The 16,616-nt window shown below is 52.6% G+C and overlaps 1 protein-coding gene across 3 annotated transcripts in view; it reads left to right on the top strand.

Annotated features, from left to right (window-relative positions):
* Positions 1-16,616, top strand: part of LIMK2 (LIM domain kinase 2) — a 105,166-nt gene that overhangs the window by 66,167 nt on the left and 22,383 nt on the right. For all 3 annotated transcript variants that reach the window (XM_044444410.1, XM_044444409.1, XM_044444411.1), the window contains one exon: positions 2,833-3,019. In XM_044444410.1, the coding sequence (XP_044300345.1) occupies positions 2,833-3,019 (187 nt within the window). The remainder of the gene's footprint in view (positions 1-2,832; positions 3,020-16,616) is intronic.

Here is a 16,616-nt window from a genome sequence, read left to right as displayed (position 1 = left end):
GTCAAGGGTGTTTCCCCCCCATCACCTCTTGGACCCTCTGCATGAAAAACCCTCCTTCTATAGCGTCTAGGAAGCGACGTGACCTGGCTTTCACCACTGAGTGAGAGTCTCCCAACTAATATCTGAGATATTGAAATCTCCCATAATTACCGTGTCCCTCCCCTGAGATATCCTTAGAATCTGGTCTTTCAGGACATCATCCAGGGTCTCTAGTTGACCTGGAGGGCAATAACCTACTCCCACTGTCGGGTCCCTCTCCCTGTCAAAACCCCTAAGTTTCACCCAGACTGCCTCTACCGAATCCCCATCTGTGCTGCATTCTGTCTCACTGCATCCTATCCCTTCCCTGAGGTAGAAAGCCACACCCCCACCCCTCTTTCCTTTCCTGTCCTTTCTAAACAGATGATACCCCTCTATGTTTACATTCCAGACTTGCCTTTCATCCCACCAAGTTTCCACGATCCCCACCAGGTTATACCCTCTTATTCCCTGGAGAGCTTCAAGCTCTTCCTGCTTATTACCCATGTTCCTTGCATTGGTGTACAATGTACATGCACCTCAACTCCTTCCCACCGCTTACTTTATTTGGAGTTCCCAGCCTCCTCCTTCCTCCCATCTTCCCTGATAATGGCCCCCTCTTCGTAGGAGTCCTGTCAATTCCTGCAGTACCTCTAAAACCCTGCTCCCAGAGCCCTGATCCTCTCCCCTCACTTGTCCAGTGCGGACCAGTTTCTGGAGGGCCTGAACATCCCCCTCCCCCCCCCGGCTCAGTTTAAAGTCTTCCTGACAAAGCTCACTAGAGCATCTCCAAAGGACCTTTTCCCCATCCTCGTGAGGTGCAGCCTGTCCCTTGCCAGAAGTCCATTGGCAAGAAACCGGATGCCGTGGTCAAGGAACCCAACATGTTTCTTCTGGCACCACACCCTAAGCCAGTCGTTCACCTCGGCAACCCTCCTTTCCCTCCCTGGCCCAAATCCCCAGACCAGTAAGATCGACGAGAAGGCCACTTGGGCCTTGAGCTCCCTGAATTTCTTTCCCAAGGCCTCGAAGTCCCTGGTAATCCCAACCACACCCTGCCTGGCCACATCATTTGTGCCCACTTGGATCACCAGGAGCGGCTGGTGACCCCCTGAGGGAAGAAGATGCTCTACTCTGTCCTTCACATGCTGGATTCATGCGCCTGGCAGGCAGCAGACCTCCCTTGCCTCAAGGTCACGGAGGCACACCACCGCCTCAGTGCCCCTCAGCAGGGAGTCCCCGATGATGATCACCCATCGCCATCTCTTCGTGGTGGTGGTGGGTGGCCGTGGCCTGGCCCTTGCCTCTCCTGCAGTGGCCCCCTTGCTGCATGTGGTCCCAGGCTGGGGGTCCTACTGGTCCCCCAACGCCTCATTAGCCCCAGCCTCCCCAAGTGGAGAGAACCTGTTTCCCAGCTCTAGATAGGTGCCAGAAGAAGGAGGAGGCCCTGCTGGCCTCCCCCTCCTGAGGGTGACATGCCTCCATGTCTCTGGGGCTGCTCCTCCCGTGGCCTCTCCCTCGACCTTCTGTCCGGAGGGGGGCTGCTCCCGGGGGGCTTGGAGGGCTCTCTCGGCCCTCAGGCACCGCACCTCCTCCTCCAGGAGGGACACCCGCTTGCACCCAGGGCAAGTTTAGCCCTGCCTCTCCTGGGGGAGAAGGGTGAACGTGTTGCAGCTGTCACAATGGACAACAAAAGCCGTGACTCCCGCCAGGGCCATCTCCTGGTCTGCCATTGGGAACCCCTCAGAGGCCCTGCCTTGGTCCCCCGCCTTGTCTGTCCTGTGCTGCTCCTTACTTGCCCAGTTCTCCCAGACAAAAACCCACACACACACACACACACACACACACACACATACACACAAGAATAAAAGAAAAAAATAAATGCGGGGGGACCCTGCCCCCCAGGGAAGGGAGTCCCCGGGCAGCATGGGCCGCAGCTAAGGGACACAGACAAGGGATGACGCCCAGGTATACACAGTCTTATCAGTTCCTCAGGCCACTGGCCCCACCCCTCGGCTTCCTCCTGGCCCCTCTGGCCCCGCCCCCTTCCTCTCCACTGCTCCTGTCCCCCCCCCCCACTCCTCTGCCCAGCTCCTGCCTTGCCTTCGCCAGCCCCCTGGCTGCCCTCAGCGCTCCTCCCAGCCTCTGCCGCTCTGCTGCTCTGCCAAGAGGCAAGAGCCTAAAGGAAGTTGTTGTCGTGGACATTAGAACATTTAGCTGCCAAAGTACGAGCCCTGCACCCACTGTCCGGAGGCATCCCAGTCAGTGACAGTCATTTTCAGTTTATGACAAGCACACCCAAGCAGAGTACAAACAGTGTGTGTGTCTTTCTTGTGCATCCCACAGTGCACATGCAGCCCCTGCTCCAGTTCGGAGCCTTTTTCCTCAGGCACACAGAGCCCCAGCCAGGCGATGAGGAGCTAACGCCTGGCTGGCTCTCCTCCTGTTCCCCTACTGGCATGGCGGGCTGTTCAGGATGACTGTTTGAAATAATCCAATTAATACGCATGAAGAAATGGGTAAAAAGTACACCTGTATGTGCAGTGGGAAGGGCAGATTCAGGTGAGCATCAAGTCTTCTGAAAACCGGCTTGTTCCCTGGCTTGTAATTGATCCTGAAATGCTCTCTTATCCTTGTGTTCCTCTTGCTGTAGGCTACTCACTGTTGATTGGGCTGTATTGCACTGTATATTTTAGCCCTTTTGTTACAGAGGCTGGCCATGATAGTTGCTTTCTGTCTGCTCCTGCCTGGCATCCAACATCACTCCCAGGCCCCTCCAGCAAGAGCCCTAACATGGTGTGCTTTGTATTTCAGGCGGAGCAACAGTACTTCCAAGTCCCCTGGCCCCAGCTCTCCAAAGGAACCGCTCATCCTTGGCCGAGACATTGGTCGTTCTGAATCACTCCGCTGCTCTACCAGTTATTCCCAGCAAATCTTCCGTCCCTGTGATCTCATCCATGGGGAAGTGTTGGGGAAGGGATTCTTTGGCCAGGCTATCAAGGTGAGGAACCCATACGCAGGCTGACTCTGCCAACACAACCAAAACCAAGGGGGGCGGCGGGTTAACGGCTTCTCACAGCAGGTTCCTATCCCCTAAAACTGTCCCGGTTGAATTTTGTGGCCTGCCTGGATCCTGCTCACAGTCAGATCCACTACCACCTCGGGGAGCTTTAAAGAGGGATTGGATCCTATCCTGAGGACCAGGTATCAGTGATTGCAGGTTTGCTCCAGTATTGGGAACAGGCCATATGCTCCTGTGCCCCCATTGCTCAGGAGCAGGAAGGTGCTGTTGCATGCATGTCCTCAGTGCAGGCATCCCACAGGTGCTTGCTTGGTGAGCCACTGCGGGAGCACTGAACTGGAGAGGCCTTTGGTTTGACACACCAAGACTCTGCCTGTGTTCTTAGATGTTTAGGGTTCGCCAGTCCTGGTACTTTCCTTGGAACAGGTGCTGAGACGGTGATGACAGCACTTCGTTTGCCTTCTCCAGCTGCCTCTTTCTTTCATTCTGGCTGGATGTGAGGGCCTCAGTGGCTGTATGTCCACTTGTTCAGCACCGGGGTCTGTGATGACCTGAGACTGAAACACTGCAGCTCATCTTCAGGCTGTTAACACGATCTGCTTTCAGGATCCTGCTTAAGCCAGATCAGCTGTTGCCCGAGAAACACATGGCCTGCTTCGTCATGGTCTCCATGCATCACACGTCATGGGTGCTGAGCCTGCACAGTGTCTGTTCCTGGGAAGACTTAATAGCTTTAATGGTTTTTGGTGGGAACTCCACCCCTCCTCCACCGTAGTATAAATAGTCGGAGTGCCCACCCTTTCCCCAGTCTACTTGTGATCGTCGTTCACCGTGCCTCGGGCCTTTCTTCTCTTCACTTGTCTCCTTGTCTTCTCGTTCGTAATCCTTTAAATCCTTTAAGAGAAAGAAACTTTTTCTTTCTCTTAAACTCCACTTTACAACCCTAAATCCCGTTGTTCACCTTACCAAACCCCTACCTTTATTTCTTGTTCTATTCTCTCCCTTCCCCTTAACCCTTTCAAATTAAAAAAAAAACCCTCTATCATCCTTATCTCTCCACAAACTATCTCCGTTTGCTGTCTTTCTTTCTCTCTTCTCCTCAATGATAGAGAGGCACAGCAGGCGACCTTCTGCAGGTGCTCACAGTGTGGAGCCAGAATGTCTCCCAGTGATCCTCATGATCTGTGCCTTCTCTGCCTTGGAGAAGGGCACAGGATCGATAAGTGCAGCCACTGCCAGTCGTTCACCAGGCACGCTGGCAAAAATTGCAAGAATAGGCTGCATAAAATGTTACGGGACCAAGCACTGGTTGCCATGAAGCAGGTCTAGGCGGAGACCAGCTCTTCTGTGGCTTCGGGACCATCGAAATCCATTGCCCCTCGCCCATCCGAAGGGGATCTTCTCGACAAGGATGGAAGGCGCTCCTCCTCCTCACAAACATAAGATGTTGAGAAAGCATGTTGGGTCCGGGGAATCATTGAAACCCAAGCATCCTAAGAAAGGCAAACCCAACAAATCCGAGCACTGGCACAAAAAGCATGACAAAGTATCCCACTCTGAGCCAATTACTGCATCGATCTCAGTTTCAGCTGAACAACCAAGCTGCCAGTCAGTTATACAGGTCACACCTCCACCATCACCTCTGTGGATTACAGCTTCGCTGCACTTCAGTAACAACCACTCCGATCCTATGGTGAGAGCTTTGATCTCCGATGGAGAGATCTGTGAATCTCCCCTGCAGTCGGGTCCAGACCGTCCACCTGCAAGACCTCCCTCTCCTGTGGACCAGTCATCTCTGGAGGGCTCTCCGAGGGCATCTCGATGCCCGTCATCCCTCTTACCACCCCAGCCTTCTGCACCACAATCTTCATGGTACTGGGTACCTCTACCATTTGGAGAATTCAGCCCCGCTTGATTTGACCGAACTTATCCATGGGATTAGTACCCCCCCATACGGGTACTACCCACGACCACCAATACGTCCCCATCGTTCTACCTCTCACTCAGTGTCGAGGGACGCCCTGACAACATCTGCTGCAGTGCTCACCCGTCCACCAACGTCTCCCAGTGGGTCCTCATCCAGTCCACCCTACCAATCAGGATCGGATTCGGAGGACTCCCAGCAAGCCTTTACTTCTCCTGATGCCATTATCTCCACTCAAGGTCCTGGGTCTCTGGGCCAGCTTCTCTGAGCTGCTCTCGCAGATGACGAAATCATTGGAGATAGACATTCAACAGCACATAGATGCCAACCAAGATAACATTAACAACATTGTAAAGAGAATTCATCGTCCATCGCCCTGCCATTTATCACCACTCTTCGACTGGCGCTGACTGGCAGCTTCTGAACCACGTACATCCCACCTGCAGAGGTTTAGAAGTGATATATAAAGTTCGAAAGCAAGACATCCTGTTCCTGCTGAAACACCCGCAGCCAAACTCAATAGTCATCGAGTCCTCACAAGGCAAGCAAACCAAAGAACGTTCAACTCTGGCTGATAAAGAGGACAGAAGAATTGACATGATGTCTTGCCAGATCTATGCCACAATAGGACTCAGTCTTCGGATCTTGAACTGCAAGGCCACCATGGCCCGCCATCAGTTTTTTCTCTGGCAAAAGATTGAGTCCCTCACTGCATTCCTCTCAGACCAGCAAAGAGAACTAGCCCACTTATTCATTGCAGAGGAAATGGTGCTTTTCAGACAACAGCTGAATACAGTGAGACATCATGTTGATTGTGACTCCAGAGCTCTCGTTGGTGCTGTTGCCCTTCACCATCACGCTGGTAATCTGCCACAAGAGACGATGCAGCATGTTGAGAGCATGCCATTTGACGGCTCTGGACTATTTAATTCGAAGATGAATGACAAACTTGAGAACATCCAGAAAGCTCAGCTGACTGCACATCACATGAAAAATCTTCCCAGCAGAGACGTAAGTGGCCATGGAACAGATCCCAGTACTGGTACCAGCCTTACCATCAACCATACCCCACGGGACATCAACACTATGGCCAGAGACAACAAAGGAATCAAAGACAAAATGTGCCTCGATACCAACAACCTAGGCGCCGACCAGAGGCAGATAAATGACAACGCCAATGGGACGCCCAAACGTTTACTCATTCCTTTAACCCACCTTCCCCCCTCCCTTTTGGGGACCAGCTGTAAAGCCAAATCCCCATCTGGGAGTCCATCACATCTGATAAGTGGGTTCTTACCATTGTAGAGCAGAGATATAAAATTGAGTTTGAGACCATGCCACCTTCCAGCCCGATCCGGTACACAGCAGCCTCCCCAGCCCTTTGGGAAGAAGTCACCGAGCTGCTTCATAAGGGAGCGGTTCGTAAACTTCATCGCTTCAGAGGACTGCACGGTTTCGACTTCAGGTACTTTATGTTACCAAAACAAGTTGGTGGTCTATGTCCCATTCTAGACTTATGTGGGGTCAATAAATATAGTAAAACAAAAAAATTCAGAATGACCACACTCCAGAATATATTTCCATTGCTCAGGAAAGAGGATAGGTTCGCATCCCTGGACTTGAAAGATGCTTACTTTCACATCAGCATCCATCCTACTCACAGGCGTCTCCTTCGGTTCACTGTCAGTACCATTGCCTTTGAACATGATGTGCCCCCCTTCGGGCTTGCTACCGCTCCGAGAGTCTTCACCAAGTGCACAACTCCAGGGATGACCTTCTGGCCTCCATCAGTACTACCTGTTCTCTGCTAGACCAACTTGGACTCTGTATTAATACTTTAAAATCATGCCTCATTCCCTCTCAGATCATCAGTTTCATCAGAGCACACCTAGACTCCCTACGCACACGAGCCTTCCTTCCTCAGGACCGACAAGAAAGACTGCTTTCTACAATCCAACAGATCACTGCCCAATGCCTGCACACTTGATCCAACAAGTGCTCGGTCATATGATGTCCATGGTATCAGTGGTGCCGAATGCAAGGCTGGAAATGAGACCTTTGCAGCTCTGGTTCAATCACAACTTCCACCTGGACCACGATCGACTGAACCAGCTACTACAAACTCTGCACTCCGTCCCCCAGACCTTGTCCTGGTGGACTATCAATATCAATCTCTCCTGTGGAGTTCCATTCTAGGCACCGGAACCGACCATGACACTTTATACCAATGCTTCACTGACTGAATGGAGTGCCCACTGTGCGTCTTTTCAGACGCAAGGCACCTGGCATGGACATGAGACCACCAGGCATATCAGCTATTCCAATTGAAGCTAGAAGTGCTAACAGTCTTCAAAGCACTTTGTTCCTTCCAAACCATCCTACAAGACCACATGGTACAGATAGCATCAGACAATGTTTTGACTTTGTTCTACATAAACAAACAGGGCGGTATGAAATCAGTACCGTTGGCACATCTTGCCCTCCGCATGTGGAACTGGTGCATTGCCCACAGGATTGCTCCTCGAGCTGTCCATCTTGCAGGCGCTGACAACGAGGAAGCCAGCTCTCTCAGCAGGCACATGTTGACGATGCCCGCGTGGGAACCAGAGCAACACGTTTGTCAACATCTGTTTCGACACTGGGGAACACCAGACATAGACTTGTTTGTGACTCACGACAACTCTGTCTGCAGGACATGCAGCTCCTGAGCGGTCATTGGCCTGGATTCGATTGGGGATGCACTCATGATTTGGTAGGAGAACAAATTCTTGTATGCATTCCCACTGATACCACTAATAATAAGGACCATAGCCAAAATTCGACAAGACGACACTCACAGAATTCTCCTCACCCCTTGATGGCCCCATCTGTCGTGGTTCCCCACTCTTCTCCAACTATCACACAACAATTTTCTTCACCTACCTCAAGTTTCCCATCTTCTCACTCAGGAACACAGTGCCATACAACATCCGGACCTAGATTCTCTAAACCTTACCGCCTGGCTCATTCATTGACTGTTTCTTCATCTTTATTGTCAAACTCATCCTCTTCAGATGCTGAGTTTCCTCAGATTCGACATATACACCTTTTTTGGGATTGACACCTGCTTCTTCTACATCTATGTCTATAGCATCAGGACTTTCCATACCAATATCGCCTTCAGTATTGACATCGGTACCAACATCTTCCATGGATTCAACCAACTTTCATCCTGATAAACAGTTTATTCTCCAGTTTGCACTACAGCTGATCACACAGCACTCCTATAATGCCAAATGGAAGCACTTTATCTCCTTTGCTACTGATAACCAATTTCTACCTCAATCTGCTACCATTATGAACATCCAACAATTTTTATTCTCGTTACACCATGGGGGTCTTAAACTTTCCTCCATTAAGGTGTATATTGCAGTTGTCTCGCATCACCGTGGATGCACTGGATTTTTGTCTGTATTCGCACATTACCTTGTGCGTCAATTCCTAAAAGGACTACAAAACCTCGATCAGTGGTCCTGACGTGGAGCCACTCTGTCATCCTACAGGCTCTCACTAAACCTCCATTTCAACCACTAGCTATAATGGATCTCTGCCTTATCACGTGGAAAACAGCATTTTTAGTAGTTATTAGGTTGGCCAAAAGAGCCAGCGAACTGTGTGCCCTTCGTGTTGACCCTCCATACATAAACTTCCACAAGGAGAAGGTAGTCCTGTGCACTGATCCCAGCTTCCTGCCCAAGGTTGCGACTCCTTTTCACCTTAATCAGGACGTTGTTCCACCAGCCTGTTTCCCTGCTCCATTGACACTGATCGAGTGTTCTCTACATAGCTTGGATGTCCATCAGTGTTTAGCCTTCTGTTGATCCTGAAATGAGTCATTCAGGAAAACCAAACGGCTCTTCGTCAAATACTCAGAACACAACAAGGGAGACTATTAAACTGACTTACTGCCCTTCAAAACTGGACTTACCTGTTAGTCCAAAAGGACACTTCACAAGAGCTGTCACTGCTTCTTCTGTCCTCCGTGCTGGCATTCCCTTGCAAGATACCTGCAAAGCGGCCACCTGGTCTTCTCTGTGCACTTTCACAAAGCAGTACCGCTTAGACATCAAGGCCAGACAGGACTGCTCCTTCAACTGGGCTGTCCTCGCCACAGTTCTCCAGTGATGACGCCGTCCTGCCTCCAGGTGCGGTAAGCTTGTAAATCACCCATAATGTGTGATGCACGGAGGCCACGATGAAGAAAGGCAGGTTGCTCACCTGTAACTGTCATTCTTTGAGTGGTCCTCCGTGCATTCACACAACCCGTCCACCGGCCCCACTTGGTGTTGGTGACAAGGTATACTATACAACTAGTCACCATACATGCACGCACGCATGTATGTATGAGTGTGCATGTATTTTGTTTCTATACTTTTTCTCCCTTATGAGTCAGTTCGATATCAGCCAGCTCCACCTGGGGGTGAACAGACGGTCTTCAATTGACTGGGGAAAGGGCGGGCACTCCGGCCATTTATACTACAGAGGAGGGGAGGGCACGGAGTTCCTGCCAAAAACCATTAAAGCTATTAAATCTTCCCGGCAACAGGCACTGCGCAGGCACAGCACCCATAATGTGTGAATGCACAGATGGCCACTCGAAGAACGACCATTACATTTAAGCAATCTGCCTTGGCTCAAGAGTAGGCTTGCTCAAAAACAGCCTCCACCAAAGTGGCACCTGCCAACTATGTTGGACTCCAGTTCCACCTTTCCCAACTAGTGTGGCCTTTGCCTGTGCTGACAGGGAATCTTGGGAGTCTTGGTGGCGTCACTGGCTTCCATGTTATACTGCCTCTGGCTTCAGACCAGGAAGGATCCTGTATTTGGACCTGGTTCCTGAAGGACCATGTGCTTCCATGTAAACCTGCCCGGCCCCTAAGATCTGCAACAGAAGCCCTGCTTGGTATGCTGACCTTCCAGAGTGGGGCAGGTGGCAACAAAAGCAGAACCTTATTGACAAATGGAAAGTCAGCAAATCACTTGATCCAGATGGTTTCCATCCTAAACACCAATGTTTAGATGGGGATCCAGGTGGTATCTGGGGAATTACAGGCCAATTAGCTTAACAGCTATGCTGGGTAAACTGGCTGAAAACATTGTTATAGGCAGAATCAGTAACACAGAGAGGGACAAGCCCTGCTGAAAAAGAACCCACTTGGGAAGTCTTGTATCACTGATCCATTGGAGTTCTTTGAGAGTGTCAAGAAACACACAGACAAGTGTCAGTAAGCACTGCCATTCTTTGAGTGCATCAGTGCATTCACACAACCTGTCCCCCAGCCCCACTTGCTTTCATCCCTCCGGTGGTTGCCTCCTCACTTTCCATGGATGCTCAGGGCAAGACTGGGTTGGGGTTCTTTCTCCCCTGCTCGATCCAGAGGCCGTGGCGGTCTCCATGGGGACCGAGGGGATGGGTGGGAGCCTCTCCCCACACATCTTTGGTGCAGGAAAGGGAGGGGCCCCACCCAGCGAACACGCAGCTGTGGAAGCTTCCTGGCAACAGGCCCTGCGCACCTGCAAAGCCCACAAATGCACAGATGACCTCTCAAAGAGCGACAGTTGCAAATAAGCAACTTGCCTTTTTGGTTTTATTTCTTGTATGGTTCTATAAGCCTTAGAAAATGTGGTTGAGTGACGCAGAATATAATAAGAGAGTGAGTGTAACAGTATTGGAGGGAAGAGTTCTTGAAAGCTCTTGTAAAAGCAGCTAAAGGTAGCCTGAACTTCCTTTTGTGGGCTCTTCTTTGTGGCCTCTGCATCACACAGACGCGCCTTTGCGCCTGCACAAGGCCTAGGCTGGAAAAGCTCCAGAAGCTGAGCATGTTGGATTGGGTGGGAGCGCCTCCTCTCCCAGTTCCCATGGCTAGAGGGGAGGGACTGCCACCCACTCTTCAATTCCTTTTCGACCGCCATCATGTAGACTGCCTTGTTTTCTCTCTCTGCTTCTGCTGTTAAGAACCTGCCTTGATTTCTCTCTCTCCCTCCCTCCCTCTCTCTCTCTTCCCCTCCTTCCCCTTCTCTCATGCTTTTTTTCACTATCTGCTATCAGCTGGACTATTTTCACTCTTCCTGCAAAAAACAAACAAAAACCCAAACATATGTTTCTACCTCTCATTGCTTTTGCACTCCCCAAGTTCCCCACTGCCTGCCCTTCCTCCTGGCCTTCCTCCCGATGCTCACCTGTCTGTGTAGTCACATCCGCATCTGCGCCTCCTGCAAGGCTCGACTGCCACCCACTGATGACCCGCCTCCCTCCTCTGCCTCAGTGAGGAGTGCTTTGTGGAGACCTGTGTTCGTGGCCAGGCCTTCAGGGAGCCAACCTGCCATCAGAGGGGCACTTGGCTGAAGGCTGAATTGCAGAAGGGGGCCCTCTTGGTAGCCGAGTCCTCCAGACGGGACCTGGGTTGCCCCTCCACCTCCAAGGGTCCTGGGACCATGGGGGTTGCGAAACAGCCCAAGAAAATGGCTGCTGTGCCAGCTAAGAAGATGACTGCCACCCTGCCCAAGAAATAGTGCTGCACAAGCCCCAAGCACTAGACCTCCAGCAGCTGCCCGTCAACCCCATGGCCAGCTGTGGAACAACTCACCAAAATGAGGGGAGAGGCAGATCAGCTGACTGCTGTCCATGCCCTCCCTCCAGAGATGCGCCTCCGGCATGCAGGTCTCCCGTCTTGCAGCCACATACCCCACATCACCGAGCAGTCTGATGTCTGGACAGCTTCCAAGCCTGCTCTCAGCACCTGGGTCAGGCTCCAGGGGACACCAGGCACTCTGCTGCACTCCCCTTGTCAACTGGGACTGAGGCACCCACAGGTCCCCAGGTTCCAGTTACCCTGAGGAGCTGTCTGAGCATCCGGACCTCTCAGATGCGCGAGCTGAAGCCAGACGCCAGTGGGTTTGGGAAGGGTACCGACGCCAGCCACGCTGGGGCTGTGCCAACACCTATCAACGTCAAGCTCACATTGGCACTAATTGACACCATGGCGGCACCACCACTCCTCAACGCTAGGATACTGACACCAGCGGATGATGCCTGGGCCACACCAGTCGCTGACACTGACCGCCAATGTCAGGATGCCATCGGGACCCACTGATGCTGAGCCATCGGTGCTGGTAGATGCCTGGAGATTAACACCCAGACAGCACCAATGTCCACTGAGCTGGAGTGATGCCGAGACCCGTCAGTGCTGTGGCGACATTGACACCAGGCGCCAGGCCATGTTGAGACCCCAGTGTGATCAGCTGCTGCTCCTGCAGTTCATGGCCGGCTGCCAAAGGCACCACATCCCATATGTCAACATCATGCCGTCCTCTGACCTCCACGTAGACCCTTCACAACAAGCTTCCATACACTCTGTGCCAGTGTTCACCATCTCTGTCCTCAAGCACAGACTGTGCATCAGCATGGACTCCATCCACTCACTGGCCTCCTCAGAAACATTCCCCAGTGCTGTCGTCTGTGCCATGGGAGGAGAGGGGCCACTTTGTAGACAGGGTGCTGCACACGGCCTGCAGCCTGGGGCTCCACGTGGCACAGCTGCCAGGGCAAGAGGCCCTGGGTGCAAAAGCGTTGGCCTTGGTGGCCATCCCATTCCTACGGCCCTGCACAGGACAGCCCAGCGCTCCTGGAAGTCCCCTGCTGCCGCCCCAGCCCTGTCATGGAACACTGAACATGTCTACTGGGTGCTGGAAAAAGACGTGCCCTTTCTTCTCCGGCACCTACCCCAGACTGATCTCCACAATTGTGCAGTCCATGCAGGGACCTCCCAGGAGGAGCGCACTGCCTCAGCTGACCAGGAGGGATGGTGCCTTGAAGGCCTCTCTAGACACATCTATGCAGCCTCCTCACGGGGAACCTGGGTCTCCAACTATGAGGCACCCATGGCCCATTACCAGCTTTTCCTCTGGGAGAAGACGGGGGCCGTGGCAGAATGCCTCCCCGATGGCCTGTGAGAGGCTGCGCGCCTTGTTCCCTCTGAGGTGTCCAAGCTGTCAAAACATCCGATTGAGGCCACCGGATGCCATATGGACTGTGGCGGGGAGGCCGTGGTGGGGGCAATGGCCGTCCGTTGCCATATCTGGGTGCACTCAGTAGGCCCCTCAGGAGACGTGTGCTTGCCTGGAACACCTTCCCTCTGAAGGAGAACGTCTCCTCGGTGTCTGCCCTGATGTGCACGTGGGCTCCATTCAAAAGGTGCGTTTCGCTGCCGAGAAGGTGGACTTCAGCCCCCAACCCAGCCCCACTCGCCACCCACAGGCGCTTGTACCCAAACTGTCCCTTTAGGGTTCAGGCTGCACTCCTGTACAGGAGGTGCAACTCCCAAGCCCATCCCAAACTGTCACCAAAGCAGGAAGCCACCAGGCACCAGTGTTGCTGATGGTCCCTTCCAGGCCGCCCCATCTTGTCCGATTTCTCCCCGCATGGGAAGTGCCCACGTCAGATTCCTGGATTTTGCCCATCTTGGAATGGGGCTGCAGGATCAGGTTTGATACCCTGCATCCCCTCGGCCTGGTCTGGACCACCACTCTTTCCCCAGCAATGCTGTTGGAGGCCATAGAGAGGGTCCATCTCCTGCTGTTTCACAGTGCTGAAACAGGACGGGGCTCGGACTGAGCCTCCACCTCAGAGGCATCAACAAGTCCTTTACAGCCAGGAAGTTCAGAATGACTTCCCCGCAGAGCATCCTACCCCTACTATGGCAGGCAGACTGGCTCGCTTCCATCAGCCTCAAAGACTCCTACTTCCATATTGCCATCAGCCACACATTTAGACATTTCCTATGCTTTGAGGTTGGGGAGAAGATTTTCCCATCCTCTGCCCTCCTGTTTGGCCTCTCCACCACCCCAGAGTCTTCACTAAGTGCTTGGTCATGGTCTGCGCCTACCTGTGGCTGCAGGGAGTCCAGGTCATCCTGTACCTCGACGATTGGCTCTTGGTAGGCCCTTTGAGGATAAAGCCACCTGTGCACTTCTGCAGAACCTGCAACTGCTTATCAATCATGACAAATCTGTTCTCCCTCCCTCCCAGCACATCCTGTTCATAGGGCCCCTCCTGGACTCAACAATTGCCAAAGCCCTCCTGCTGGAACCAAGATCAGTGCGCGTGTGCGTGCTAGTGGCCACCAGCAGAGCGCGGGACCACAGCATGGCCTGCAGACGCTCCTGGAATGTGTGGCTGCCTCAGTCTCAGTGGTCTGCTTTGCGTGGACTGCTGCAGCTGTGGTTCACCTGTGCCTGCACCAGGGAAGGGGGCCCCGTGGCGCCGCCTTGCATCTCCCATCATTGAACAAGGCGGCCTACTGGGGGGGGGTCCTTCCTGCACAGCCTCACCACTGGAGTCGACTTCCCCCCTTGGGACCCACAGTCGCCATCACCGTAGATGCCTTCAACATACACCGCGACCATGTGTGCACATGAGGCCTCTGTGACCCCCACGAGGCACGGCGGCACATAAACCTCCTTGAGATGCTGGCCATGCACAAGGCACTGCTCTCCTTTCAGACTTCCTGCAAAAACCACCACGTCCAGATTGCATTGGACAGTATGATGGGCATGTATTACCTAACAAATGGGGCACATGGGTGATTCCATTCACCACCTTGACATCCACCATCTGGGATTGGTGCATAGCCAGAAAGTGCACCATTATGGCAATCCATGCAGCAGGCAGTACATTAGTTGACACCCGCAGCCATACCACCCTGGACCCGCACAAGCAGCAGCGCAACAGACTAGTCCTCAGAGACCTGCATGACAAGTGGAGCCTGCCCGAGGTTGACCTTTTGCCATGGCACAGAACACCACATGCCTCCAGTTCTGCTCCCAGGCTGGGCAGGGGACTGGCTCCTTATGAGATCCCTTCTTCCTCAGGTGGGACTGAGCCCTGTTCTATGCCTGTCTCTCCTTCCCCTGATCACCAAGGTGATTGCAAAAATCCAGAGGGATGGGGTGGACTGCCTTCTCATCACCCGATGGTGGCCAAGGCAGCCATAGCTCTCCCAAGTCCTTCAGCTCTCCAAGGAGAACCTCATCCATCTGCCACAGTCTCAACAACCTTATCTTGCAGAATCGGGGCTGCATTCTCCACCCAGACATCAGGGCATTGAACACCATGGCTTGGAGGATCACCCTGGAGGTGGTCTGGAATCTGGAAATCCTCGGATAGGAAATCCTATCCTTCGCACAACCTGGAAACCCTGCCTGGCCAAGCAGAATGCTTTCACAGCCTTTGCCAGGACATACGGTCTTGACCCACAGGGCACCTCCATTGAGCAATCCTTCCTTTTTCTACAGAGCCCCTTTCACAATGGCCTCAGCTCCTCGTTGATATGCATACACCTCCTTTCACCTGCCAATCGGGTGGGACACACACATCCGTCTTTACATACCCCCAGCACACAAGTTCCTGCGAGACCTCTGCAATTTCACCCCCGCCCCCCAAATAACATTGTGGAGCTTGTTGGCCATCCTCCAGTCCCTCATGAGGAGGTCCTTCAAGTTCATAGCCACCACAGACCTGCACCACCTGTCATGGAAGACAGCCTTCCCGTAGCCATCATGTTGGCCCGCCATACCAACAAGCTTTGCACTCCAAGTGAATGCCCTCTGCCATAGGACGAGGTAGTCCTAACCCTAACCCTTCTACAAGTCAAGAACCGAGTGGATCTGCTGCTCCCTGCAGACTTTTTGTGTGTTATGACAGCCAAAGGAAGGAAGTCCCTGTCTCATCACAGAGATAATCGAAGTGGGTCTCCAACACCATTAGCCAGGTGAAGACCTTTTTATTTAAACGTCATTTTAATTGTTAACAATATTTGCTTATTTGTCTGGCCAGGGCAACTTCTTTTATATCTTTTATATTTTTTATTTATTTTATATTGCTAATTTTAATTTTATATTGTTATTTTTGTATTTTATTGTATTTTATTGTGTTGTAAGCCGCCCCGAGTCTTCGGCAAGGGGTGGCATAGAAATGTTATAATAATAATAATAGCCTTGCACACAAAATGGTGGGCTTCCGCCCTGTGGCATGCCTGCAAGCCCACTCCACAGACACCCAGGCCCAGAAGGCCCACCCCATCAGTGTTTGTTTGACACTCCCAGCTGTTTGTCTGTGCGAGGCAGGACTGTGCCTTCGGCAGAGCAGTGCTCTCATCCATTCTTCTCTAGCCATAACCTCCCTCCGCCTTACACAGGGCAAGCTTGCCGGTCGCTCATATGTGTGATGCATGGAGACCACAAAGAAGACAGGTAGTTGCTTACCTGCAGCAGCTGTTATTTGAGTGGCCGTCTGTGCATTCGCCCAACCCGCCCTCCAGCCCCACTGCCTGTCATCCACCAACCGTGTCCTCCCTCTGCCCACGGACGCTGGGGCTGGACTCGGTTGGCACCTCTCCTTCACCTGCCGCTCGGTTGAGGGACTCATAGCGGTCTCTAAGGGAACTGTGGGACCCTGGGATTGGAAGGGGAAGGGTTCCTGCCCAGTCCAGCACACTCCGCTACTGAAGTTTTTCCCAGTCTGGGCCTTACACAGGCATACAGACTTTTATGTGTGAACGCACAGATGGCCATTTGAAGAATGGCAGTTACACATAAGTAACCTGCCTCTCTCTC

The sequence above is a fragment of the Varanus komodoensis genome, unplaced genomic scaffold (genome assembly GCF_004798865.1).
Source record: "Varanus komodoensis strain SLA01 unplaced genomic scaffold, ASM479886v1 scaffold44_3, whole genome shotgun sequence".
Taxonomy (NCBI): Eukaryota; Metazoa; Chordata; class Lepidosauria; order Squamata; family Varanidae; genus Varanus; species Varanus komodoensis.
This window is presented reverse-complemented; position numbering and strand designations above follow the sequence as displayed.